At 48.3% G+C, this 27,920-nt stretch overlaps 1 protein-coding gene across 7 annotated transcripts in view; it reads right to left on the reverse strand.

The window, feature by feature from the left end:
• Positions 1-2,586: 2,586 nt before the first annotated feature.
• The window catches only part of CALN1 (calneuron 1), a 512,466-nt gene continuing 487,132 nt past the window's right edge, over positions 2,587-27,920 (reverse strand). For 6 of the 7 annotated variants that reach the window (XM_032430795.1, XM_032430791.1, XM_032430794.1 and 3 more), the window contains 2 exons: positions 25,108-25,264; positions 5,035-12,426 (listed from right to left, as the gene is read on the reverse strand). In XM_032430795.1, coding sequence (XP_032286686.1) covers positions 12,299-12,426; positions 25,108-25,264 — 285 coding nt within the window. In that variant the 3' untranslated portion in view covers positions 5,035-12,298. The other variant, XM_032430792.1, reaches the window with a different exon arrangement.

Genomic DNA, 27,920 nt, shown 5'->3' on the forward strand with positions numbered 1-27,920 from the left:
TCACATTTCCTGGAAATCATTTGTGAAAACCCAGGTTTGGCAATGAATCTGTTAAATAACTGAGCTAAGGTCAAGATTAGCCATGTGTGTGGTGGGACGGTGGGCTCATGGTTGAGAGTTTGATTGACCGACTGCTTAGGTGTGCACATTGTAAAGGGGCTTATACGGGGCTGTGCTGGGCTGTTCAGAACAAGGCTCTGAGCTGAGCAGAACAATGCTCTCGGGATGGTGTTCTGATCCCACAGCAACCACTGCTGCCTATTTAGACCCTAGGAAGTCCCTACAGAGTTTCTCCCCAAATTTTCTGGTAAGTTGGTGGCTACAAAAGAAACAAGGACAAAGTCCAGCAGTAGCATTTCTTGTAATGTGGAAACTGAGGCACCATGCCCTGTCTCCATGACACCAGCCTGTTTCCTTCTCAGAAATGGCTTTGATTTTATTCTGACCTTCCAGCCTGCCATTGGCACGAAACCTCCTCATTTGCCAGTTCCTGCAGAGGCAGGCTGATGCTGGGTCTATATGACACCAAAGAACTGAAAGGGAAGTGAGGAGTTTACCGGAACTCTGGGTATGGGGACGTCCCAGTGCTTGAATGGTGGTCACTAACCCAGGCAGGCTGCAGTTTTCTCTCTTGCCACAAGGTGGAGAAGGAAGGAAGACATGGATCGGAAAGGTATGAAAACAAACTTGTTTAGGTGGCTGCCTTTTTCTCTAGCTTTTCCGGGGCAGACAGACCAAACTGCCACTTGTTTTTCTACAGCAAAATCTATTGAGCCCAAATCTCTCTGTCTGCTATCTGATGTCAGTTGGATACCTTAAGAGTTCCTCAAATTAATCATGACTTAAATTCAATGACTCCTGCACCCCTTCTCAAACCAGAAACCTAGGTGTGCTTTAGCCATTCTTCTCCATCAAGCCACGTACGAAATCAACCACCGGGCACTGTGGACTCATTTCCCCAAATCTCTCCAGGTCCTGCCTTCTTTCTCCATCCCCACTCTCACCTTCCAGGGCCACCATCATATATCTCCCTTGGATTAATATGAAGTCTTCCAACTAGTCTCTCAGCCAAATAATGCCATGCCTTGGGTTTTCCATATGCTGATCCCTCTGCCTGCAAGGCACTGCGCCCCTCTGCCTGGCTAACTTCTTTGTCTTGCCCCTCTAAGAATTCCCCTACAAAAAATATAAATAGGGGCGCCTGGGTGGCTCAGTCAGTTAAGCGTCTGCCTTTGGCTCAGGTCGTGATCCCAGGATCCTGGGATCGAGTTCTGCATTGGGCTCCCTGCTCAGTAGGGAGTCTGCTTCTCCCTCTGCCCCTGCCTGTGCTTGCTCTCTCTCTCAAATAGATAAATAAAATCTTTAAAAACATATATATAAATGGGAACAAGCAATTTCAAGTAGGTGGTCATATCAGAAGAGGGAGGGGAACAGTGAATGATAGAATTGAACTGCAGTATCCACAGCATCTTGAGGTCTGATTTCTTAAGAGAGGGAGGGGAGGTAGAAGAAGGGGAGGGAGATAGGGTTTGAGAATGAGAGAGAGAAATCTCAATCAAAACATTGACGTCTATCAAATGTGGATGATAGGTATACTGTTGTCTGTTTTATGTATGTTTGAAATATTTCATAATTTAAAATAAAAACATGTTTTAACATGAGTGATGCCCCTTCTTTGTATTGCTGTAATCTTCTGTGGTGAATCCTTCCATAGGGCTCTTGACCCTGGGCTGTAATCACAGGCTTACTCGTCTGTTCTTTCTACTAGACTATAGGCTCCCGGTGTCTGGTTAACGTTTCTATCTGCATCCTATTAGTACCCGGTCGACACTTGCCAGTTACCCAAATGGGTCTCTAAGGCACTGGCCACATAGTGAAGGCCGGTGCTACCCGGTGGGATTGGCGGTCAGCAGGTGTTGAGGGAGACCTTGCAGAGGTAAGAGGAGGGAGTCTTGTAGAGCAGGGGGCAGGACCGCATCCACCCCAGCCCAGGAGGGCTGTGCGTTATGCCTATGAAGACCTTGATCCCAGCTGAGACCAAGCCAAGGGGACAGATGCTGTGGCTTTCAGGGAGTGTGATGGGAGAGCCAGAGGAGAGCCCAGTTCTTTGGCACCAGATGCCAGCTTCGAGAGGCTAAATGGGCTGAACCTAGCTTCTCAAAGAGGATGAAGAATTCCTAGACAGGCTGGAAAAACTAAGAAATCAACAAACATGGAAACCCAGGCTTACCTGATTTCGACAAAGGCATGGGAACCAGGGTGCAGGGATGGGGGCTGAAGGAAGGTGTTGGTGGGAAGGGAGAGCACAGGAACCTTGTGCCAGCAGCGAATTTGGATATCTGGGCAATTTGAGGCAATCCGGTTCATTTATTTAGCAGATATTTATTGAGGACTTACTATGTGCTGGGCACAATATTAGGTGCTAGAAATAAAATGACGAACAAAGTAAGTTGTTGTGTGGCTAAGAAGCTTGTTTTAGTCACAGGGCTGAGGTCATCTGTTCATCCACGGTTACAGATGACCTGGAGTCTGCATAACCCGCCCCTGCCCCGCACACAACCACCCATTCCTCCCTTACATGATGGCACTGCAGACACCTCCAGTGCTCCCCGCCACCCAAGTTCTCTTTGCTCGACTTCACACTTCACCCTTGGAAGAGAAGCCTGGTGGAAGGAACAGAGGGCTGGCGCTGGAGAGACATTGATCAAGAAGAAACCAGGCCACGTGGTTCCTGGACCACGGAGGCTCAGACACGTGAAGATCAGGTCTGCTCCTCTTCATTCCGAAAGGCTGGGGAGAGCCGAGCCTGTTCAAGGGGGTGTGCTCATGTCTGGTCTGCCATTGCTTCTGAGGTGCAGGGCTTTCTGCCCCAGGCAACTGGGAGAAGCCAGGTGCCCTAGATCACAACCCGAGGCTCACGCACATGTAAGAGGCTCGGAGCCATCCCCGTGCGACCACCTCTTGCTTCTTTTTCTTGTTCAAGGCTTCTTTTGTGCTCATTTTTCATAACAGCTTTATTGAGATATCATTCACACACTAGACAATTCATTCCCTTTTTCTGCTCAGTTTTACCCCGCTGCCATCCAGATGAATCTCAGGGAAAATGGGGGAAGGGGAAATGTTATCTACTCGGCATACACCACGCCCACCCCTCGGCTTCCTAGGGACAGCCTGGCGGCCATGGCTTTGGCATTGGAAAGGCAGGAGGGAAGCCCATCAAGAGTCTCCAGTTCCTAAGCCGGAGGCACCTCCCTGGGAGCGAGAGCAGAGGTCTCTGCAGCCCCACACATGTCTCTACTGCTGGGCACAGGGCCTGTGGGCTACAGCTGCAGCCCGGAGCCTGGAGACCACTCCCAGCAAATACCTCCCGAGATCAATTCTCAGGGGCCACTGGAGGAAATGGCTCCTGATCCCTGGCCAGCCACTTCAGGCAATGCACCCCGAAGGGTCTGAGCCAGCATCTTCCCACAGCCCTGAAGCTCTTCAGCACGGAAGCACCTGCATCTTCCCTCTTCATCCTAGGAAACTTGGAAGTGAGAGCAGGGTCCTGGCTGACCCTGAGCACAGCTGCAGGGCTGACTGCGGAACATCTCCCAAGCCAGAAGAGCCTTCTGGCCACACAGTGGCTGATGCTTGGGGGCTAGAGCATGGCCCCAAGTGCGATGCTGCAGGACCTGGGGGCGCTTAGCAGGGTAGGCGGGAACACGTTGGCTTCCTCCCTCTGCCCATTGCTCAGTGATTGGAGCCTAGGTGCGCTGGGTTGAAATAAAACCAACGTGTCTAAGATACGCCTGGAAACATGGCAGGTCCACACGTCAGCCCAGGCAGCCCAAGGCTAAGCTACTTACTACAGGTGGACTTTCCAGAATTGGCAGGAGAAGCTATGGGAACAGCTTTTTCATTGGGCACATGGTTGGATCACAGATGAACAAAGAAAAGCCTCTGAAATTCACTTATCACGAAAATTATGGAAAAATCCCAGTGGGATTCAAAGGTATGTTCATAACTTGAGGGAGCACTTTGTTTTACCTTGGATATGACCAGGGTTGGGCCAATGTTCAGGCTTCATTATCTCTGTGGTCAGGGGTTTGTCAGCCCCCTAGTGGGACTTTTATCCTGCAGGACAGTCCCTGCTGGGGTAATTACCCCAGGAGAATAAATATTCATGACTAAATGCTCCTTTATAATAAAAAAATAAATAAAAAATCAGATCAGAGAGGATAAAATCCAAGTCATTATCACTGGAATTTGCCAAAGACCCCCTTCAGCAGAGAGAAAAACGTGTGTTTTATGTCTAGAACACTCTATTTTTAGAATTTTTAAACAATAACAAATGCTTCGTGATTTTACCTTGTAACTTTCCCCTGAGAAGGTATATAAAATGTAACACTTAACAAGAGGGTCTCCTGGGAGATTCTACCCAAATGGAAACTCAGCTTTTTGGCTTAAGTGCAAGACATGTGGGAAAATGTGGGATAACGTTTTTGAAAAGTAAAGAAAATGTAAGATGCCCTCATGGTGTCTGGGGTCAGGAGGCCAAGGTTCTGGTCCAAAATGAAGCAGGATCTCAGTGTTTTAGTCAAGCCATTTAGCCTTTGTTTACTTCTTGATATAAGGGAATGGGCATCTCTTTTTGTGCCAAATAACACTGCAAATCCCAAAAGTTGAAGGAAAAGTGCTGCCATGCCCCAGTGCTAATCTAGGGAAGAATCTGGCAAATGGAATCCCGAGAGGATGATACCATTAGCTCGGGTGTCTGCAAAGTTTTCTTAATTATCATGTCTGCCCCCCGCCAGAAGATGTTTCCTATTTCTCACCACATGGCCCATAGTCAGCTTAGTTGCCCTGATGTCAATCATTCTCTTCCAAAGCCCCACCGTGAGACCGGATCCCGTTGCTGGTGGCTTCTTGCAAGCGGGTGATGCCGGACTGGCGTCCAAAGAGATCTGGTTAACCCTTCAGGGTCACAGGAACGAATTTCGTGGCAGGTTTGCAAATCACACCACCGATAATGAACTGAATCTCTCCTCAAAAGAAAAAAAAAACTTTTATTTTTTTCTATTGCATAAATAATGGTAAATTAGACTCTTTTTTTTATACAGATTATATATTTACAGACGAGTTTGGTTACAGAAAACATCTGGTAAATATGGCAGTCAGTTTTCCTTTATACACTAAGAGAACATATTAATAATATATATTTCATTGGGTTAGTAAGTTGCATGCCAAGTTAATTTATATTAATATTTACATTTTATATAAAGATTTTCTTTTGACTAGTCTGCTGACTCTCTCATCACTTAATAGCAGAAATCATCACCTAATACTGAATGGAAAAAAAAAAAAGGAACATGAATGAGGTAAATGGGAAGACTGTGACCCAGGATTTCAGTCTTAGTGGCCCGTTCTGGATATGAGAGCTGCCAGGCTCCGGGCATACTGGTCCTGACAGTCCTCAGCTGTGCTCTCATCTGCATCCAGCCACTAACTATACTGTGCTTTGAGAAACAAGTCACGTCTCAAGTCTAATGACTCCTAGGCTCATTGACGCCCCCCGCCCCCAATCCTCAACAGATGACAGTTCGCCAGCCCACTGCCTGACCAGACTTTCTGGATCTGATTTCCATCCAAGGGCATTGTCTTTGGTTAGTCCTTGGAGAAAGAGCTTCTTCCTGGATTCAGGATTGGGGGGAAAAAAAAATCAAACTTCACTAAGAAACCTTTCAAGGACCCCTGAAAACAGATTTCCAGGTCAGAAAGGAAGAATATGAGTTGATTTTCCTTGGAGAGATCTGGGAGACACTGGCTTGCCAGGAGCAAATTTCTACCAGGAGCTGAGGACCCTTTCCTGACCAATCTGGGTCTTTCCAGGGAAGAACTGTAGGACTTGTATAAAAACAAGCTTGTATAAAAGCCTCAGTCCACTTTAGGAAGAGGAAAAGGGACAGAGACCTAGGATGTTATGTTGTCATGGGGCAGAAGGACTGGGGACTTTTATGGATCCAGCAGCCACTCGTCCTGCCCTCCACCCCTCATCAGGGTTGGGGTGCATCTAAACCAGGCATCTGTGCTCAGCATCCCTCAGTCTTCAAAAGACCGCAGTGGCTGGTCTCCCCAGACTGCTAATGCTATTCCTGACAATCATGAGACAGTGACTCTCTTCCTTCTGCAGTGTTACGAATAATTATAAGCCACTATCACATATACAGGAACGGCCAGAAAAAAAGGAAGGAAGGAAGGAAGGAAGGAAGGAAGGAAGGAAGGAAGGAAGGAAGGAAGGTCAGTCGGTCTGGGATTTGTGCTCTTTATTCAGTAGCTTCCAGTTAGGCTTTCTCAGATGGAGAAACACACATCTTTTCCTGGGATCTGGCTTTGTTTCACCCTACTTATTCATGAATTCTGATGCACAAGATCTGCGATAAAGTGATCAAATCCCCTTACTTTTCACACTGGCTAAGATGAGGGCACAAAGCCCATCTTTGATGTTCCCTTGAGTCAGCAAGACCTTAGGGAGTAAACAAAACCTCTTACTTGCAAGACACCACACATTTGACATAAATCAATTTGCGTTGTTTCATCTACAGACATGGACACCAAAAGTGATACTTTATTACAACTGCCTCTTGGGAGCTGCCGTGTAAAAAGAACTGCCAGTCCCTGACACCATTCATGGGGGAATAGGGACCCTCTCAAGCCTAGGCATCGTTTTGACTCGTTTCAGACAAACAGAGTCACAGTGGCGGGGGGGGAAGCTCTTCTGGTTTACCTTTCCTCTCGCTTTAGAGATGAGAAACCCGCGGCCAGGAAGAGAACGTCACTCAAAATCATCAGGCTGGTGGGTGGCTGGTGGGGTCCTGCACGTGATTGTGCTCCCATATTTCTGGTTCTAAGCTCTGCTCTCCTGGCCTAATTCAACGGGTCTGAGCCCAGACAGAAAACCCTGGGAGACGCATTTTGAGCTTGGCAGATGTCCGCATCCCCCAAGGAGAGGTGAGCTACCCACCAGCCTCCTCTTGACGCTTGCCCCACATGTCAGAGGGATCGGGTTGATGGGCAGCAACCCTGTGGCCCTCAGTCCCTTGTGTGTTACCAAAGTAGGCCAGACACACAGGGGAAACGTCCAGAGACCAGCCTCTGCAGCCCTTTACAATTTTTCTTTTGCTCTTACAGGTACAGCAATGGAGAAACAGCACACTTGAATTTTTCATTCCCTGGAATATTCCTTCCTAATTAGCCTGCTCTTCTACTCCACTGGGAAATTCCAGCCCCTGCAACCCTTTCTCTTGGACAGTAACTTCAAACATTGTGAGAAGCACGGTTCTGACAGCCAACCCACCAAGCTCAAGGAAAAGAGGTGGGTGAGGGCTATGCTCAGCGTGGGTGTTCAACCGATAAGCTACCAGAAGTAGGGGCAGGGGGCAGGGGCTGGGCAAGTATTTTCCAGTTTCAGAGGACTGCCTTTCGTGGGACTGGCGACACCTGATTCTTGGTGGCTATTATTTCAAGCCAATGGAATCAAATTAGTTTTGTTATGAAGACTTTCTGAGCTTTGTTATCATGTCCCTTGAGACCATATAAAGAGGGTCCCAAACCAATATAAAGTAGAAACCATAGTCATGCACCATGGTCATGCGCATGAGCAATGAGCACAGGCTACTAAGAGAAATGTTTGGCTGGTTTGTGCATTTGAGCTTATTCCTACCCAAACCAAGTCTATGGCAAGGCCACATGACCGAGGACAGTCCCCTGAGTGACTTAGTCGAAGGAAGTATGAAGTGAAGCTGAACAGTTCTGACATTTAAATTGTCGTGGAGACAGGGTCCACAAGGGGCAGCCCGAATCCTCCTCTACTTCGCCATCGCTTTAAATAATTCAAGTTGAAAACCCCAGCTGGTGAATAATGTTACTTTTCTTTTTCTGATGGCTTCTTCCCCTGCCCCCCGCTTTGGGACAGTTGGGTAATGAGGTGGTGAGGGAAAATGGCTATGGCAAGGCCTTTAGGTTATGGACCCTTAGCCCTGTGGGGATCACTGAAGAGGCCAACGGGAAAGTTCTGATCTCAGCTCAAAGCAGACAGCTGTTCTCCAGAGAGTCATCCAGGGAATACGACCAGTACGTGCCACAGTCTAGAAGTCTAGGCTCAGCCCATCTGTATCGTCATGACACTATCAGAAAAGGGGCCCCTCCTCGCAGTGGGGTTCCAGATCTCCCTACATCTCCATGGAGCAGGGTGAATAACACCATCGCTATGGGCTTTCGGAGAAATAGTGCAGTAGATTGACCCAGTATGGTTTGGGACCTCCAGCTGGGAGGAGCAGAGCTCAGCAGCTTCTGCAGGGATGGAGGGCAACGGCATCACGGAACGGGGTTTCATGACATGCAGCCACACATGGCCAGGCCAGCCAACCCAAGGACCTGTGTTTGGCGGTCGCCCCCTTACTCTTCTGTCATGGTCCCGGGGAGGCTGCCAGCTACGAGTTAAGAGCAAAACTCTCTTTGATTTATAACCTGAGTCTGGACTAAAGCCTAGAGAAGGCATGTGGAATAAAAGAGAAATTTCTCCCTCCCCTTCTTAGATATATCGCTTTATGATTCTGTAGAGAGGAGGATGGGAGGGGCATCACTGTCAAAAGGAGCTAGCCATCTTTCACTCAGTTCTTTTCGCTAACCACAAGATAGACCATTTGTCATGTGAAACTGGAGACAGGAACGGGTATCGGGAAAGAACACATCTCGTGGCGCACATCTTGTTCTCTGCAAATAAAACACCTAGAAAGTTCTAAAGCCTCTGGGCTTGCCTAAGACCACATGTAAACCTCAGTTCACTCCAGTTCACATTTCTGGCTTGTGGGAGAGCATCTCAACAGGCAAACAGATGCTTTTAAAGATTGAAGCTTAAAATATTTTTTGCCTTCCAAACGACATTTCTGCCTTTTTGCCCAGATGAAGGGGTCTTTGCTCCGGGCCCTGGGAAGGGGGAGAGGAGGTGGGGTGGGGAGAACACCACCCAGCTCTCAGGTAGCTCCTGTTCTCCTGAGCAAATGGAAGGGTGGTTTCAAAACACAAGAAAAGGCAGAGAAACCGCCAGATTTTTGGAGTGTAATTTACTCCACCAGTGGGATGTGGATGCGGGGAGTCAGGTTGCAATCAGGCAGAGCCCAAGTGTTCTTTAAGAAAATGTTCCCTATTTTTGTGTGCCTTGGCAAACTCGGGGTGGAATGCAAGGGTTGCCATAGCAACATAATCCCCCCCCTTTCTTTTACAGATTGGTCACGTGGGACCCACGCACATTCTGGAAGCCACTTCTAATAGTTCCCATGCTGGGTCCTGTCTGGGGGCTCTGTCTGCGTCTGGAGTGATAGGAGACAGCTTGCTGTGGAGCCAAGGGGATCAGGGTCTACGTGCCTTGTCCCCCTAGCAAAATGCCTCCCCGATCATCGCTTGTGTGGTCTGGGGGGGCACCCGTTCTTACAGCAAGAATGAGCCACGCTTTATCCGTGAGCATCATAAGTAACTGTGGCGAGGACCCGAAGTAGCTCTGGTATGGACGGTACCTGCTGAAAGTCAACCTCTTAAGCCTTACAAAGAATCCCAACACCTTTGACAGACGGTCCAGGCAAAGCAGCCAGGGGTCACGGCACAGAGACAAGCTCTTAGCTCCCAAAGTCTCAGGAATGCAACTAGCTTTGGGCTATCTCCCCACACTTCAGCCCCTGGGTGCCACGCGTGTGGAGGGCACCATGGCGGGAGGTCAACTCTAGCCCACCAAGATAGTTCTAGAGCTTCCATGTTGTCCTCTCTCCTCACAAGGGATGCATGCTCCTCGAATCCCTTCTGGGTAGGATGGGCTTGCTTACTGGTCACTGGGAGGGGAAAAGTGTCCTCTTCAGGGAGAGGATGCTGAGGCCTTGAACAGGTTGGTGCTGCCTCTCTAGAGCTTTTAATCCCTGCCCCTGCCTCGTGGCTAAAATCTCTTCTAAGTCTCACATCCTTCGGGGACCCCGTTCTCCGGTGAGAGGCAGAAGAATTTGCAGAGAGCCAGCCTTTGAAGAAGCATCGCAATCCCTTCTCATGGGGCAGGCTCCTTTAGAAGTCATCCCTTGGGGTCTTTATTCAATCTGCTTTGGCTCCCCAGGAGGACATGGTCTTGTGGTTCATGGGGTCCTTCCCATCCAAGTCCAGTTGGGGGGTCGGGGGAGATAAGCTGCTTTGGGCAAAAACTAATGACGAAGTTGTCTTATGTGTTAGTGCTCTGTGTTCGGACCTGTCCTCATTCCGGAAGCCGATCCTGAGGACCATGGTGAGTCGGGCAGGGGGAGAGAGAGAAGAGGCAGATGTGCAGTGTGTACCGTGGCAGGGCAGGGTGGGCGAGAGGGACAGGCAGGCTGCTGCCTTCCTTGGCCTGGATGTGCGGGACTCCAGGCATTTTCCCAGCGGGACCCTCAGCCCCCGGGCTCTTAGGAGCTTACACCTGCTCCATCCTCCGGACTATGGCTCAAACCCTAGTTTTACTTGTGCTCATCATGAATATTTGCAGTCTCCCACAGTGGGGAAGTTTCTACAGCTGCCCCCTGGCTGCTGCCTGAAGCGCTTGCAGAGGTGAACGGGAAGAAGACCCTAAAAGGACGAGTCAGAGAAGGCAGTAAGGGAGAAAACTGCGGGGGGGATCTGGGGGAGGGGGCCGGGGACACACACCACACCGCAAAACCTAGAGAGGAAAGATTCTGGCACCTCAATACTGGAAGAAAGGGGAAGAGGGAGCGGGAAAAGCATGTAGCCTGAGGATGCGATGGAGAGAAAGAGGAGCGAGACAATTCCATTACAGAACTGAAGACCCGAGCTCGGAAAAGTACAAAGGAAAGCATCACACGGAAAGATGATCGGCCAATCAGACTATGCAAGCTTGAGTCAATAGTGGTGGCTGATGGGGCCTCTGGGAGAAGTCGGGGAATTACAGACTTGAAATGGTGTTGAACACGGACCACGGGATCCAGGTCCCTTCCCCAGCAGAAGTATTCTGCAGGCAGGAGCGAATCACCTGTCGTGCTGGCTAAGCTGATTCACGTCTTTTTGTTTCCTCATGAAAATGAGTCAGTTGTAGAATCTGAGTGCTGGAAGGTGTTATGTAAAATAGTCGTTTGATCTTTCCATCTTTCCGCTGTGGATTGTATTTCTCTTTTTATCTGGGGAAGACTAACAAAGCATATTTTAGGACGAGAAGAAGGAAAGATGCTCAAGGACCTGAACTTACAGGGGTCTTCTGGCATGGATGGGTGGGTTCAGGCTCCAGGACTCCTCTGACGGCTGGGGGGTGGGCTGCAACACCACCTCCCCACTGGTCTCGGTCCCTCCCTGCACCCCCCCTCGCCCCGAAACTACCTGGCCCACCCAAAGGAGGCAGGGACGTGTGTCGGAGGACAAGCTTATATCAGGAGTAAGCGAGTAGGAAAGAATGACGTCACACATGAAGAAGCCCAATGCATACGTCTGTCTATGTGTCTAGGTTATAGAGATGCCCACGAGTATGCTTCTTTTTTCACTAATGGCAGCACAGGGGGCAAAGCTGGGAGAAAGGCTCTCTGCAGATTCCAAAATGCTGGTGCGCGATGGGCTCTAGGAACAGAAAGCCAAGTGCCGACGGAAACTGAGAGCTCCCCAACTCTGCCAACAAGAGTCCTGTAGAAAAGGCAGTAAGAACGGAAGCGAGGGGTGCCGCCTGCACACCGACAGGCGCTGCACCCCATTCGATGGCTTTCCCCTCACGCCTTGGGGGGGGGGGGAACGGGCTCCACTGGGTGGAGGAAGGAAGCCAGGGTGGGATGGAAGGCCCCCTCTTCGGGAGCGAGCCGGAAGTCAGCCTCTGGGGACTGAGGGTTCCCTCAGCCGGGAGTCTTCAGCTGACCCCAGGGGGTTGAGACAACGGGGCATGGAAATGACTGCACGTCCACGCCTCCCTCTTGCTCTCCTACACCACCAGCCTGGATGGCCACTGGAAAAGTCCGAGATGGGAAGGAAGTCTCTCTTCCGAGTTCCTGGGGGTGATTGACGCGGTCACTGGGAACTCCTGGCTATTTTATTGCATTAGGAAACAAAACCATTAAAGCATTTAAGACAGCCCTTTTGTGTCCCTGCCAAGGAGATGAAGTGGATGGGCAACACCCGTTGCACCGCAGCCTTGGGTTCTTCACTCCACCGTGCCCTGTCTGCCTGGTCCATGTCTGCTTTCGGAGGAACAGCGTCGGCCCGCAGGGCATGCACATGCACGGTGAGCCGGGGACGCAGCGGCGGGGCGAGGGCGCTACTCCATGCCGCTCCGGAGGATCTGGTTGGCAGCGATCAGCATGACGCTTATGATGAAGGCCATGGCAAAGGCGCAGATGAGGCTCTTGCGGACGCAGGTCTGTCTGTTCTGCTTCTGGGAATGCACTGGGGTTGCAGGGGGAGCGGAGGGTAAGGAGACGGGGAGGGAGGGGAGGGGGAGAGAAGAGAGAAGCGACACAGTGAGACAGGCTGACCTCCTCCTCCGCAAGCCCAGTCCATAGGCTGAAGGCTGGTCCCATCAACAAGCGTCTCGGGGACCGTTCTCGGAGCCTAAACATCACCTCTTCTGGCAGATGGTAGGAAACAGTAAAACTTCTATAACAAACACCATGAGAGATGTGATGTTCAGAGGGAGGTATAAACTTCCAGATCCAGTGGAGTTAGAGGGACTTTCTGAGTGAGAAAATACGTAACATTTGAGGGTTTCACAAAAGGCATCATCCAGGCATGACGGTGTCCCCCTCTGCGGAGCACCGGGCTCCCGTTTCTGAGTCACCTGCTGTAGGCACAGCCAGGTTCAGATGCTTCCCTACCTGTTGGCACCGGGCTGGAAGCAACTTGGCCCCCCCCCCCGAGAATTGTTCTTGGTGGCCGCTGGTCGAAATGACTCTAAATGACTTCTGGTATGATTTCAGGTATGCACACCAGTGGTTCTAGAGAGGGGTTCCTAGGCGAGCAGCATCCATGTCACTGGGAGCTTGTTAAAAATGCAGGTGCTCAGGCCAGACCCCATGCCCAATCTACTGAATCAGAAACTCCAGGGATGGGGCCAGCGATCTATGTTTAACTAAGTGATTCTGGTGAAATCTGAGAAGTGGAGACCACGTGCTCTGTGGACGGGACCAGTGTGAAGGAGGGAGGGAGGCACAAAACCCTCTCAGACGTTCCAGAGACACGGTGTCCCTGCCCCCATGTCCTGTTGCACCGGGGAGGTCTGACCTTGGGCCCTAGGGTTGTGTTCTCTTAATCCTTTTTGTTGGGCTTGGTCTTGTGCCCCCATTTTCATAAGGCCCTTGAGAAACCATTAGTAGGTCTGAATCAGTGGGAAAGTAATTGGGACTAGACACAGGGAAATGGCAATCACCAGAAAGAAAAGCTTTGGTAAAGTGTGTTGAGGAAGAACAGGTCTCTTTTCCAGGAATTGCTTTCCCCTGCCAGAACTTCTTTTCCTTCTTTTTCTTCTGTTAGTCTACACCTCCTCCCTTTCCCATCTGTCTGTCCATCCGTGATCTTTGCACACAATTTACCACTTAGCATATGGCCGAAATCTGTGCCCTGGAGGCAGGTGGGAAGCTATGGACACCAGAGCTACTCACTGGACCAGCAGCATCGGCACCATCCGGGAGTTTGACGTACATGTAAATTCTTGGGTCCCACTGCAGAATTACTGAATCAAAATCTCTGGGGCCGGAGGCCAGGAATTCATGAATTAATAAGTTCCAGGTGATTAGGGAATTGCTGGGCCCCAGCCCCAGAATTTTCGATTCAGTAGGACTAGGTGGTGCCAAAGAATCTGATGGGGTTTGAGTTGCTGGGGGACCTGACAGGTGTCTGTGTGTGTGTGTGTGTGTGTGTGTGTGTGTGTGTGTGTGTGTGTGTTAGGGACATAGGGTGGGGAGTTTTGGGAAAGATGGTTCTTTAGATTCAGATGTTAAGAAACCCAATGCCAGGACAGAAGAACATTTTTAGATCACCTTCCATTTTGAAAATGGGTCCTTCAACCTTTGCAAACCTCCAGCAGAGGGAAAGTGGTTGTTCTTTAGGTCAGATTATGGCCCAGAGAAGGTTGGGGGCGGGGGGAGAAATGCAATTTCCTTCATATTACTCGCAGTCTCTCTCTGTAGGAAAGAAGACTGGCAAAAGAGCAAGGTCAAGTTAGGGTCCACATGCCTTTATTTATTTTTTTTTTAAAGATTTTGTTTATTTGACAGAGAGAGACACAGCGAGAGAGGGAACACAAGCAAGGGGAGTGGGAGAGGGAGAAGCAGGCTTCCCGAGGAGCAGGGAGCCCGATGTGGGGCTCGATCCCAGGACCCTGGGATCATGACCTGAGCTAAAGGCAGATGCTTAACGACTGAGCCATCCAGGCGCCCCGGGTCCACATGCCTTTAAAGAACCTAAAAATGGTTCAATTTCAAGTACGTCTTCCCTTTGACATTCAGTGGCTTCTCTGAGATCCCTGGAAATAACAGGGAAATAGTAGGAAGCCCGTTGGTGTTTCCAAGGACAAACAGAGCTTTCCCTGAGGGAAGGGGTCTCGGGGGGCTTGTCAAGGGGTTTCTAAAAATTGTATCAACCAGGAAGGTTTCTCCAGCAAGCCACATTTCACAGAGAGCCAGGGCCCCCTGGTGCAGCCTTGGGCTCCCTCTCCAATACTTGGTTATTTCTGCCACCATCTCTTAGATGCTGTCTTGTTATCTTTAATCCCGGATCCACTGGGCTTCTGCTTCCCTTGGGTGATTGGGAGTATTTTCGGTTCAGTTCTCAACTTGCTGATCATGTCTGGGTCTTAGAATCTTACAAATTCTTACCTGGAGAAAGAAAATTTCCTCGGTGCAGAGATGTGCCTCCCCCCACCCCCTGCCTCCAGGAGTGGGCTAGATGTAAAAAGGTGCCAGCCCTCAGGAAAGGAAAAAGGATGTGGTGTTTAAGAACGAAAAGGACCAAAGCAGAAAATAAAATGAGGATACGGAAGTAGCGTATCTAACACTTTCTGAGGACTGGCTAATTTATTCTGGGCAGCTCCTCAGCATAAAAATGCTTCTGAAGGCAGTCATCTACCTCTCTGTCCTGAGGGCTGGTGAAGGCCAAGAAAAATTGTGTGATTACGCAGAGGGAGAAATTTTTGGCCGAAGCCCTTCTTTGTGAAGGACACTCGGAAAACAAGGTTACAGGCAACAGGATTATCCCCCTGGAGAGCGGCTGCACCTTTGATCTGAAAATCCTTCAAAGCAGTGGGAGGGGAGAGATAAGGAAGGAGGAAAGGCCTGGAGAACCTAACAGTTTGTACTTGGGGCCATGCAAGTCGGAATCCAGACTAAAGTCCCGTAAACAGAGTGGTGCTTGCAGCTCCTTCCATAGCTCTGAAATACATCACCATTTGAGCCCATAATTCAGCCTCTGTGTCTCCATGAGAGTCCTTTGATCTCCAGTTCTCACGCTGTCATCAGTGGTGTGGCAGAGTACAAAAGTAATGACCTCGGAGCCAGACCCAAGTCTGAAACATGGTTATCCCACACCTTGGCTGTGTGACCTTGGGCAAGCGAATTTCCTCCAGCCTCAATCAATTCCCTCATCTATAAAATGGGACCAATAAAACCTACCTCGTTGTGAAGATTAAGGATATATTGTTTGCGCCCAGTGAATGCCAATTCTCATTTGTGAACCTTTTAAAAACTCCCCTTTGCTTCTCGAATACCGCCTGAGTGGGCTAGGCATGCATTGTGTGCTTTATATACGTCATCGTAAAATTACATAGTGGCCGTCCCGGTGAGCCGGGTGTGTGACCGTCACTTGACAGGTGAGCGGTCTGAAGCTCGGAGAAGTGGGGTCCAAGTTCATTTGGCAAATGGTGGAGGTGGGGCTGGAGCCGGGTCTGATTCTAAGACCCAGGTTCAAAACCTCTGCACAAACTCTGTCTTCTTGATCTTTTGCTTAGCAACAGAAAGCTCAGCAATAGAAAGATCCAAAGAGAAGGCACTTCAAACACTTGATGTGGCTGACGGAGTACAACCCGCCACGAATTAATGTGTTTGTTGATAATCATTTAAGGCCTGTCTTTGGCTAGCATATATTTGCACTGCGCTATAGTTTGGGGGTTTTATTTATTCTCCGTGTCTAGGCTTTGCTTCCTCAACAAGGCTTACAGGTCAGCCTAGGATGAACTGTGAGCCCAGGTTAGGGCTTCTCTTAACCACCACTTAGGAGCAGCCCCGGGCAAGGGACCAAACTTCTCTGAGCCTCAGTTTCTCTCTCTGTAGAAGGAGCTAGTGATAACGTTCTGCTGGTGTCAAGAATTATCTCAAAGATGAATGAGCTAATAAAAAAAAAAAAGTGGAAGCTACGGCCAACTGTGAATTGCTAAAGAAATGCAAGACTTGCTCCTATCCCCTCAGGGCTGGAGAAAAGTTCTGCTCATTTTTCTCCTGTTCCCAGCAGCCTCCAGCTTGGGAATGCACATCCAAGCAGTGCTCCCAGACCTTTGCTGTGGTCCCTTCCCTCATTAACTCGTCCCGGGCAGCAGCGAGACTCACCCCCCTACAGCAGCTCTTAGGATGTACCACCCATGCCCGCAACCTTTCTGCAAAGGCCTTCTTGCTGGGGATGTGCGTTCCATCCAGCTCCGAAGCTCAGCAGGGAGATCAACAGACCACCTCCGATCCCTTTCCCACCTCTGCTCCTTGAGCCACTGCGCCTCCCTGTCCAGCAACCTCTGCTTCTGGTCATCCCCACACGAGACTCTGCTTGCTGGCCAAGACTCAAGGCGCCCGTTCTCGCTGCTAGGGGTGCCTCATTGAGATGGCATTCCCATACCAGCACATTCACCCTTCACGGGTGACCAATTCAGCGGCATTTAGTACATTCGCAAGGCTGTGAAAGCATCACCACTACCTAATTCCAGAATGTTTTCATCACCCTAAAAGGAGACCCCACGCGCATTAGAAGTCACGCTCCATTCCTGCCTGGCAGTCACCAATCTACTTCCTGTCTCTGCGCAAATACCTAGTCCGGGCATTGCAAATACATTATACAACATGTAGCCTTTTGTGTCTCCTTCTTCCACTTAGCCAGGCCCATGCATGCTGTAGGGAGCATTCCTACTTTATTTCTTTCTGTGCCACATTTTGTTTATCCATTCACCTGCTGATGGACGTTGGGGTTGTGTCCATTTTTTGGCTGTTAATGGGTAATGCTGCTAAAACACTCGTATCCACATTTTGGCTCTCTTGGGGACAGATCTAGGAGTCAAATTTCCGGGTCAGATGGTAACTCTTTTTGAGGAACTTGCAACTGAACGTGAAAATGGCAAGAATGCATCATGCTGCTGGCAATCCTTTTCATGTCGGTCTTCCCGTCAGGCCTTGGGCTCCCTTTCTAGTCTCTTGGGTTGACAGAGTAGGAGCCCTGGAAGTACATGGGGATGAAATGTGAGTTGGGGGAGGCTGACACAGGAGGACATAGAAGTGGGGTCTCTAGTTTTCTTGAAAGCTTGTTAGCAAGTCTTCAGCACCTGCAGACTCCTGGCTGCTACGGCAGGACCTGGGTTTGTGAGCTCTAGTAATAGATTGTGCCTTTTGCTTTCTCATTTTCACAGAGATTCACACCGCTCCACTCGGCAAACAACAGGCAGTGATTCCTGGATTTTCTCCTGGAGGCGGGAGTCCACACGGATTTTGCCACTGACCTGCTGGGTGGACCTTGGATATATGGGCTTCATAATCCCTCTGGCTTCAGTCTCTTAGAAATGGGGCTGCACGTCTGGAGGCCCTGGCTCCCAAATGAGGCAAACCAGAATCATAACAATTCTGATTAATTGCCCCAACACAGACCTATGTAAGTGATATTTCTGACAGGGAGCTTGGGGCTCAGGAATGTTTAAAAACAAAACAATATAAAACCCATCTTAGGTGGTTCTCACAAGGAGCCAGAACTACCAGGTCTGGGAGCTATTATTGCTCTGTGATCCTTCCAGGTCCAACATTTTATGATTTTATGAAACTGAATATTTCCAAAGCCTAAGGCGGAACTAATTAAGAGCCTCTGAAAGAGAATTTTCTATACATCAGTGAAATCAGGAATGCTCAGGTACCCCAGGTGAGACCTGAAGACAAGATGGACGAGGCTGGTATGCTTTATGATGCCCTTTAAGGGGAAGAGGGGCCACCTCTCCTTCTGGGGGTGGGAGCTGGTTCCTTCTCTACCACAAAATCATCTCGGGTTTCTAGCCATCAGACAGCTGTGTCTTGCTTTGAGGGTTCCACTGTGGACCAGGTGTTGTTTTAGCCTTTCCAACAGACCTTTCCTCTTCTCGGAACAAAATTCATCTTTTGGTTTGGGGATCTGTACCTCTCCACCCGGTGGAACTCTCAATCCAGCGCTTCAGCTTTCCCACTGCAGCAAACCAGACTGGCCAAGTAGAGTGTGCCAAGCTCTTGGCTTGGTCCAGGGCAAGGCACATGGGCCAAGCACGATTGATGGGAGCCCCATCTTGGAATGGAGATGAGTCTTCAGGGAGACAATCCTGTCCCTTTGGGGAGAGAGAGCCTGCCCAAGAATGAAGCTGACAGAGAGGAAAGAAGGACAGGGAGACTGGGAATGAGACAGTGCGAGACTGGGGGGGTGGGGAGGGGAGGATGTCGCTTGAGCTCTTTGGATCCAGGTCAGTCAAAGTTCATCCCTTTGACTTCTTGTATTATCTGAGCCAGTGTTTTTTTTTAGTTTAAGGGGTTTCTGCTACTCGAAACCAAGAGTATTGACCAGTACCTTCAGTAAGTTCAATGTTGGTGATGATGACTCTAGGAATGAATGTGTCAAGAAGAATGTTCAAACCCTGCAAATTTGGTCCCTGTCCCATCCTTCAAAGATGTGGCATTCTAGCAGTGGGTGCTCATGACATCTCCAGGAAAAAACAAAAGAAGAACAGACCTGGGGCTAGGGACCAGCTAATTTTGTTTTTGGCATTGTTGTTTGCTTGTTTTGAGTGTTTACTACTGTGTTAAGCATCGTACAAAATATTCTCATGTGTTACCTCACTTAGTCCTCCTAACAACCACATGAGGTCATCATAGGATTCCCATTTCACGGATGAAGAACATTAGGCTCTGAATATTTATTCAAGTGTCTCGGGCAAATGACTGAATACATGGTGCAGCAGGATTTTAAGCCAGGCTTGTCCAGACTGCAGAGCTGGAGTTCTTAACCACCAGATGTATTTATCAAAAACAGCTCTCCAGCTCTCTGTCTGGTGTCTCAGATTCTCATCCCTCCTCACTGATGGCTCCAGAAAACTTTCCTCCAGGATTGCTGGGACGGATTCCCGAACAGAAGAAAAATCCCTTTCCTTCTGAAGCCCCAAATCTCTTCGCAAACTCTCTCCTGTCTCACTACCTGCCATGGACCTCAGCTACACCTTAACCTGATACCTTTACCCAAGGAGAACAGGGTTTATTTAAGGAAAGTCATAGCACCGGGAAAAATGGGAGCAGATGGTAGAGATGACATCTTATGCCCTTTTCATTTGGATGGGCCTGAAATACCCAATGTGCACGGCCAGGTGATGGGGCAAGGCTCCCCACCTGGGTGTGAACTTGACATCCTGAGAGGAATACTGCAACTGTCAGCAGGGATGGCTGAGCTGGAGACCTTGAATTTGGCTGCAAATTCTTTCTGACCTTCCAACGAGTCCAGAAATTGTCGAATCTGGATGTGACTGTCACTGTCCAATCTTTGCATTGGACAAATGAAGAAAAGAAGACCCAGGGAGTTTTTAAATAACTTCCTCAGGGTTGGGGCGCCTGGGTGGCTCAGTTGGTTGAGCGTCTGATGCTTGGTTTTGGCTCAGGTCATGATCTTGGGGTCATGAGATCGAGCCCCGCATTGGGCTTCGTACTCAGCAGGGCGTCTGCTTGAAAATTCCGTCCTTCTCCCTCTGCCCCTCCTCTCACTCTCTCTCTCTCAATCTATCTATTTTTCTCTCTCTCAAATAAGTAAATAAATCTTAAAAAAATTAATAACTTATCCAGGAGCACATATCTAGTCTACACAGGGCTGGAAACATGACCCGCACATCCATGCGGCGATGCTTTGGGGGCTACCTGGCCAGTGTCACCTCCTTGGACATTTATTTCTCTTGTCCATCATCCCATCACTGAACGGTGCAGAGCTGTTCTGCTGTGCCTTTCATAGAAACTATCCCCCCGTTGATGATTTTGCTTTACTTCCTTCTGTCGTGCGTGTTGTCAGAATCTCTAGAAAAATCTGACAGCTGGTATTCCATTTAGGGACAACATTTGGGGGATGTGTCTTGAAAGGGCTCGCACACAGCCTTCCTGCACTTCTACTCAACTTCCAAATATAATATGATTTCACTGGCGATGAAATGGAAAATGAGTAATGACGGAGTGCCATTCTGTAAGGAGTCTGAAATGCCTACGTCTGGCTGAAGGACCCAGAAGAACAAATGAAGAGGCCAGGGCAGGGCTGTGTCAGAGAGCCCCGGGTTCAAATCCCTACCCGTGATTTGACTTTGGGCAAAGGACACCACTCTGCTGAGCCTCACTTTCCTCATCTGGACCAGTGGGGCCGCAGAACTAATCTTGCAGGTCAGCTGCACATGTTAACAAATGACCAGCACCTGGAGGGCATGCTGGGCAGTTTCCTCCTGTCCCTTTACCTCCTGGACTGTATCAATTTGAATTAAGCAGTAAACATATTGGAGGCAGTAAATCAAACTTAATATATAGTAGAATTTGTTATGCGAACCCTTAATAAGGAGCCGGTGACAGGCAAATAGATGATTCAACCACAAGGCCACTCAGTTTCACATATGTCAGCAACTGGAACCAAATAATGAAATAAGAATGTGTCTCTCAGTGTCACTGAGCTTATGTTCCCCAAAAGCTAAATGTCTGGTGATTATAAGGGGTGAAACAGAAGCAAAACGTCTTAAAACTCTTACGTAGCACAGATAGTGAACGCGCATTGTGGGGAGTCACGTACTCTTGTATCTAACCCATTTGGGTAGATGCTGACCTATTTATTTTTCCAAATGGTTAGAACACAAATAGTGAACACCTCAGAACACTGAGCATAATTTATCTGAATAAGGGAATTCAAAAAGATCAGGGGGGTTGGGAGGGCCTGAAAGTCATACTGAGTATTCTCATGGGATCCAGGCCCTATCGGATTCGGACTCGTGGGTTATGCCAGAGAGCCCCTGACTTCGGTGCTGTTCAGTGACCTCATGCCCAGAGCACCCGGCACGGTAGGTGACAGCTGGTCAGGGGCCTGACTCAGTCCGAGTAACTTCTCATCCAGAAGCCAGGTGTGAATAAAGGTAAGGTCTCCTTCAGAGCCCTTGAATTAGATTCTTCTAGTCTCTTCCCTGCCTTAATAAGGGTTTCTGTAAATGACTTCTTTTGGCGCTCCAGGAAAATGGGTTCTACACGTGACATGAACCCCCATCTCCGAGTTTCCTGAAGAAGTCAGGAAACCTTTCCTTCTATGTAGCTTGGAGTCTCATCCTGTTGCCTCTTGTCCTTCCCCTGGGAGAAGATGGGAAAATTCCTGCTTCTTTATGCTCCAGAGCCCTGTCTTCCGTAAAGATAAGGCAGATTAGAATGTGTCAGGGGCCGGTGTGTGTGTGGAGTGCGCACGTGTTCGTGCATGTATCTGTGGTCTGTGTTGGCCTAAAACTTAAACGAGTAAAGACAACAACATCAAGCCAAAAGGAAAACTGAAAGGAGAAAAAGAAATCCAGAAACCTCTCCCATCACGGGGGCCACAACCCCCTGGGCTCCTGGCCTATTTCTCCTTTACGTTTCCATTCATATGGGAAGAAGGATGTTTGTGTCCTGATTCACCTCTGTACAAATCTCAGACCCAAGATCTATAAAAGTGAAGAGTATAATCACTGACGTAAAACGATGCTGGTGGCATGTGGAAGGTCTCCTGTTAATGTCTAACTGGCTCTGCGTCACACGGATTGTGCAAATCCACATTTCCAAAGCTGTGTCACACTCCAGAATCCCAGTCTTGACCCTAACCTTACTGTGCTCTGAGCTATTTGATTAAATTCTCCCTCTGCCACACAATATCAGTTTCTTTCTTTCTTTCCTTCTTTCTTTTTTTTTCTTTTAAGATTTTATTTATTTATTTGACAGGGAGAGAGAGCATAAGCAGGGGGAGCAGCAGAGGGAGAGGGAGAAGCAGACCCTCTGCTGAGCAGGGAGCCCGATGCGGGGCTCGATCCCAGCACCCTGGGATCATGACCTGAGCCGAAGGCAGAAGCTTAACCAACTGAGCCACCCAGGCGCCCCAACACAACATCAGTTTCATTGACCACCTCCTCCTTCCTTGCTCAGAGATAGATGTGCCCTCTCATCTTTTAAGGCAAAGACCTACACTTCTAGGTTTTTTTCTTTCTCATTGATGCCTTCCTCTGACATAAGGGGGGCAAGACTCCCAATCCCCATGGATTTCCTGGCTTTGGGTACACACTTGCTGCAGCAAAGTTTTTTGTTTTGTTTGTTTGTTTCTTGCTGCAGCAAAGTTTTAACAAGAGAAGGAGGGAGGAGCTCCCTGGGCGGGAAGGTCAAGGTCAGCCACTGAGTCTCAAACGCATTCTTCTAGGGCACAGGGGCCTCAATGCCTGTGTGGCATCTCTTCCTAGACAACTCTGCCCAAAAATACAATCAGGGAAGCCCCTTCTCGAACAAGGAGAAGGCTGTGGGCATTAAATATATCCACCAGTGACTCTGATCCTATCCGAGATTGGAAAAATCTTAAACCTGAACACAAAGCAATGAGCTTGCATCTGGGGCCAAACAGCGCTGACATAATATTTAAAATACAAAACACACCAAAAAAAAAAAAACAACTCTCTGATGTGAAAACAAGCAAATGGATTATGTAATCAAGGTTGCAGAGGTCATTCAAAAAAGCAATCTACTAATTATAAAGCAAAGTTTAAGGCATTTAGTACAGTGACTGGAACTTATCAATTACCCCCGTCCCCCAAATGGTAGCTGTTGCCAATGTTATAAGTCTGAATCAATGAAAGCAGACTCCGTAAGACTTCTATTTGGAAAAATCCCGTTCTCAGTCACTTACTTTATTAATGTATGAGCTCTTGAATAATAAAAAGACATTGCTTAGAGTTCAGATTACTTCCCCGTGCACAGTCTGACCTTTCCCAAATTACTAAGACTTGTGACATTTCTCTGAACAAAACAGTGATCCACAGACGAAGGCTCCTGTGGAAAATAAAATGCCCAGAAATACTCTTCCCACCCATCTCAAGAGTGTTTGCTGACAGTGGGGGGCTGGAGCCCCCGGGTGCTTCCATTGTTGGAACAGGGAGGAACGAGACGGATGGGGGAGACCAAGGAAAACTTATCCAAGATCCAAGTTTTCTCCCATCTCTGCCTCCCTCCCTCCACTGACCCTCCCAGTGTCCCCCCCGCCCCCGCCCCCACCTTGCTGCAAATGGCCTTGGCTGTGACCATCCCACTCTGGGTGTGCAACTCCAAATATGGCCACTGATGCTACAGCCCAGGGGTCACACTGAGGCCAAGCAAGGCAGCCTCTATACAACCACTGGGTTACGTTTGCCATTCATAGCATTTTTGAAAAATTTAAATTTGAATGTGTTTAGAAGGGGCATTGCTCTCAGGTTTATGCCCGTTCCCACCCACCACTCCCTATTCCCCAGGCTTGAGTTAATTTCATTTATCGCCTCGGAGTATGAGCATCTCTTCCTGTTTCCTCTTGCCATGGCCTTTAATCCTGCACACGATGCAGCCCAGACAGGACCCGTGGGCGTGCAGGTCTGAATGAGCCACTGTGGCCACCTGGACTAACCCCGCCCCGAGCAGACTCCCTGCCACAGTGCTCTGTCAGCTTGAAAAAGGCAGCTCCAAGACCAGGCAGCCGAATCTATTCTGGTGGCCACGTGACAGCTTACCCACTGTGTACATTGATTTCTTTAAGTGTTCATAAAAAAAGAACGGAAAATAATAGTTTGACCTCTTTAAGAAATCTCAGCACTGAACAAGTGAAAAATTGCTGGTAGCCTGATATCCTGTTTTAGTGTAATTAAAAAAATTTTTTTCCGGGGCGCCTGGGTGGCTCAGTTGGTTAAGCGACTGCCTTCGGCTCAGGTCATGATCCTGGAGTCCCTGGATCGAGTCCCGCATCGGGCTCCCTGCTCGGCAGGGAGTCTGCTTCTCCCTCTGACCCTCCCCCCTCTCATGTGCTCGCTCTCTCTCAAATAAATAAAAATCTTTAAAAAAAAAAAAAAAAAAATTTTTTTCCGATGCGTCAGCGTTGTTATAGTAGTTCTGATTTTCAAAGTTGGAAAGAGGGATTCGATTATTTAGCTTACCTGGAACTTTCTACTAATTAGGGGATCAGATAGGTGGGTTTTTTTTTTCTTAAGTTTTCTTTCATGAGCCCCCCAAAATGGCCTCTCATGGGTCTATATTTTGGCCCCAGGAAAACCTTATTTTTTCTGAAACTCCATGGTTACCTTCACGAGAGTCCTTTCATGAAGAGGGCTCTTTCTGAGCAGCGCCCTCAGGGAGCAGAGCACAGAGGTAAACCATTCCTCAGGGTCCTGAGAGGTAGGTGTAATTATCCTGATGTTTCTAGGCAAGGATGCACCCTCAGGGAAGGCACACCTGGTGTCCAAGGTCACACAGTTAACCACTGGACTGGATCCAAGTTTGCCACCAGCCCAAACAGGCCGTGGGTACCACTCCACGTGGCCCCCAGTAAGGAAAGGCAAACACCACAAAGCTGCACATCTAATCACGGACCTCAGAGGATCACTGGAGGAAAGACAGGGTCACTAGAGGTCCTGCAAAAATGCAGAGTTTGGGGAAAAAAACAGAAAGGAAATAAATAACCTGCTGCATCTTTGCAGCGAGGATCTTGTAACCTGGGTCCTGGATTCTTGGCTTCAGTACAAGGCACTCCAGCCCCAACTGTAAACACATTTTCCATCGACAGAGGATGTGGAGGCATGCGCTGGGCCCAGAGCAGGAAAGCAGAAGCAGGGGTACCTACCTCCTTCAAACTCTGTTTGGCAGTTCTCCGACGTCTCCTGCAGGCTCTCCTCCTCGTTGATGATGATGTTCTCAATGTCCTTCATCGTTAAATGGTCCCGGAAGGCATGGTAGAGGATATGCTTCAACTCCTCCAGAGTTATCCTCTGCATGTCGAACTGTGAAGAGAAAGAGGAGTGAGATGGTCTCGGGCACACAGGGGTGAGAAGCCAGCTTGGGGCATGACCCATGGCCCTAATGCCCCAAAGCTCCTCTCCAGGAGCTTCTCCCAGCTTTGCTGGGTAGCAGCTGAGCAGTTTGTCTGTCACGTACAGCTCCAAGCATACTCGAGAACTTGCAGGGGACTTAGTGGGAATACAGCGAGTGCAACATGTCCCCCTCAACTGAGAGTCCTGGAGAAAAAGATGCCAGCTGCTAGTTTGGCTTCCTATTCACCCAGCCATCTGCTGTCACCTCCTCACACCCTGCACACCTCACGGACTTTGGAGTTGTGTCGCACTTCAGACAATGCACATGTCTCTAAAGATGATACAGCTCCCAAGGAGCCAGCCATTCCCATCTTGCTTTAAATATGTACCTTGTTTGGGGCGCCTGGGTGGCTCAGTCGGCTGAGCGTGTGACTCTTGGTTTCGGCTCAGCTCATGATTTCGGGGTCGTGAGATCGAGCCCCGCATTAGGCTCAGTGCTCAGTACAGGGTCTGCTTCTCCCTCTCCCTCTGCCCCTCCTCCCCCACTCTCTGTAAAATAAATAGATAAATCTTAAAAATAAAGATGTACCTTGTTCTAACAAGATAAAATACAAGTTCAAAGCCATGTTTATGAGGAAGAGAAGCTAAAGGGCAAGTGTAGCTTCCCCAGGTATGTTCCTCCTGTCCTAGAGAAAGGATTATACTCTCCCACTCCATTTCTATCAGGTTTGGTCCTATCACTTCCTTGGCCGATGAAATGTGAGTAGAAGTCACATATGCCACATCCAATGAAAAGCTTTAAGAGTCATTCTGTGGTTCGATCATGTGCTCTTTCCCCTCCGCCATGAGAACAGCATGTCCCACGTGGGGGCTATTCCTTCTGTCTGGGCCCCAGAACAAGGATAAAGTGGAGAAGACCTGCAGATACCCCATAAAGGAAAAATAATGTGGGTAAGAAATGCCCTCTGTTGTGATCAGCCATAAAGATTCTGGGCTTGTTTGCTAAGTTGGTTTAAGTCAATAACACAAAAATTAATACACGGAAGTAAGAGGCTACCCTAACAAACTTTCTAAAATAGGATGTTCCAGGGCCAAGTGGTGGGAAATGAGAAAAGTGTTATTGGAGGCTGGAAAGATAAAGACCGATGTATGTTATGCAGAAGCACAACTTTTGGTAAGTCATTGCCTGTGAGGACTTGAAGAATATATATACGACGAATGAGTCTGTGGCTTTAGGTAAGAAGTTTGGGGAACAGCATGGTTGCAACTGGTTGTATCTACAGGGTCCCGCAAGAAAGAGGTGAGCTCGGAGTGAAAGAAATTATACAGAAAAAGACAAATACTGCATGATTTCACTTATATATGGAATCGAAAACCAACCAACGAAACAAAGAAAAACCTCCTGAACTCATAGATACAGAGAACAGACTGCTGGTTTCCAGATTTGGGGGTGGCTGGTGGGTGAAATGGGTAAAGGGGGTCAGAAGGTACACACTTTCAGTTATGAAAGAAATAAGTCATGGGGATCGAGTGTACAGCATGGTGACTATAGTTAATAACACTGTATTGCATATTTGAAACCAAAAGAGTAGGTTTCTCATTAAAAGTTCTCATTACAAGGAAAACAGTGTGTAATTATGTGTGGGGATGGATGTTAATTCAGTTTATTGTGATGATCATTTTGCAATATATATAAATATTGAATCATTATCTTATACATATGAAGCTAATGTAATGTTATATGTGAATTTTATCTTAATTTTTTTAAAAAGGGGGAAAAAAAGAGATATGTTCAGGAAAGAATTGGTTGGTTTGCAAGCCAGGAATAGAGACAACTCAGAAATTCCTGGTCTTACAGAATGGAAAGAAGCAATTGTTTTTCATTTTCAACTAGGAAGAGATAAAATTGAGAAATGCTATAAATAACAAAACAAATCTAAGCATTCCTTATTAAAACCTCTGAATATGTTAAGTGACTCTCCAAGGAAGCTCGTTATTAAGTTTAGAGAGAGTTATGTCTGAAAATAATTGTGGATGTGGCTATTAGCAGAAAACAATTGAAATCAAACAGATAAAAAAAAAATGACTATGGTTTTGAGAGAGCTGTACTGGGCAAGAGCCAACGGCCTGGAATAAAAGACTCTATGACTGCTCAAAACTTAAAATGATCTTTGGGCTCCCAACCTTTTATGGGCACAAGCCATTAGGAGAATAAGCTACAGAGGCCCCAAGCAAGGCATATTCTCTAATGCCCTCATCAGATGAGTACTAGTTGACTAGTGCAAAGGGATGGATCTCCCAGATGGCAAAGCTGGGAACCATGCTTGAAATCATGCAGTGAATTCAAGAGCAGTTTCCAGGAAGCAGAACTGGGGTCTAATCAAGGAATATTCCTCACTCCAAGGTCTGTTCAAAAAGAGTTTAGAATTGCTCCAAGCACCCTTTGATAGCTATGTGTCTTCCATTTTTTTTTTTTTTTTTCTTTCTGGATAGGATTGTTTAGGGTGGTTAGCCTGGGTCTGTTCTGCCTTTATATGTTGAGTGTGGTGGGGGGATGGGGGGATTTTTTTTTTTTCTTTTTAGTTATATAGTCTCCAATCAGGAGGAGCCACACCCAGATTCAATG

This window comes from Phoca vitulina, unplaced genomic scaffold (assembly GCF_004348235.1).
Source record: "Phoca vitulina isolate PV1807 unplaced genomic scaffold, GSC_HSeal_1.0 scaffold45, whole genome shotgun sequence".
Taxonomy (NCBI): domain Eukaryota; kingdom Metazoa; phylum Chordata; class Mammalia; order Carnivora; family Phocidae; genus Phoca; species Phoca vitulina.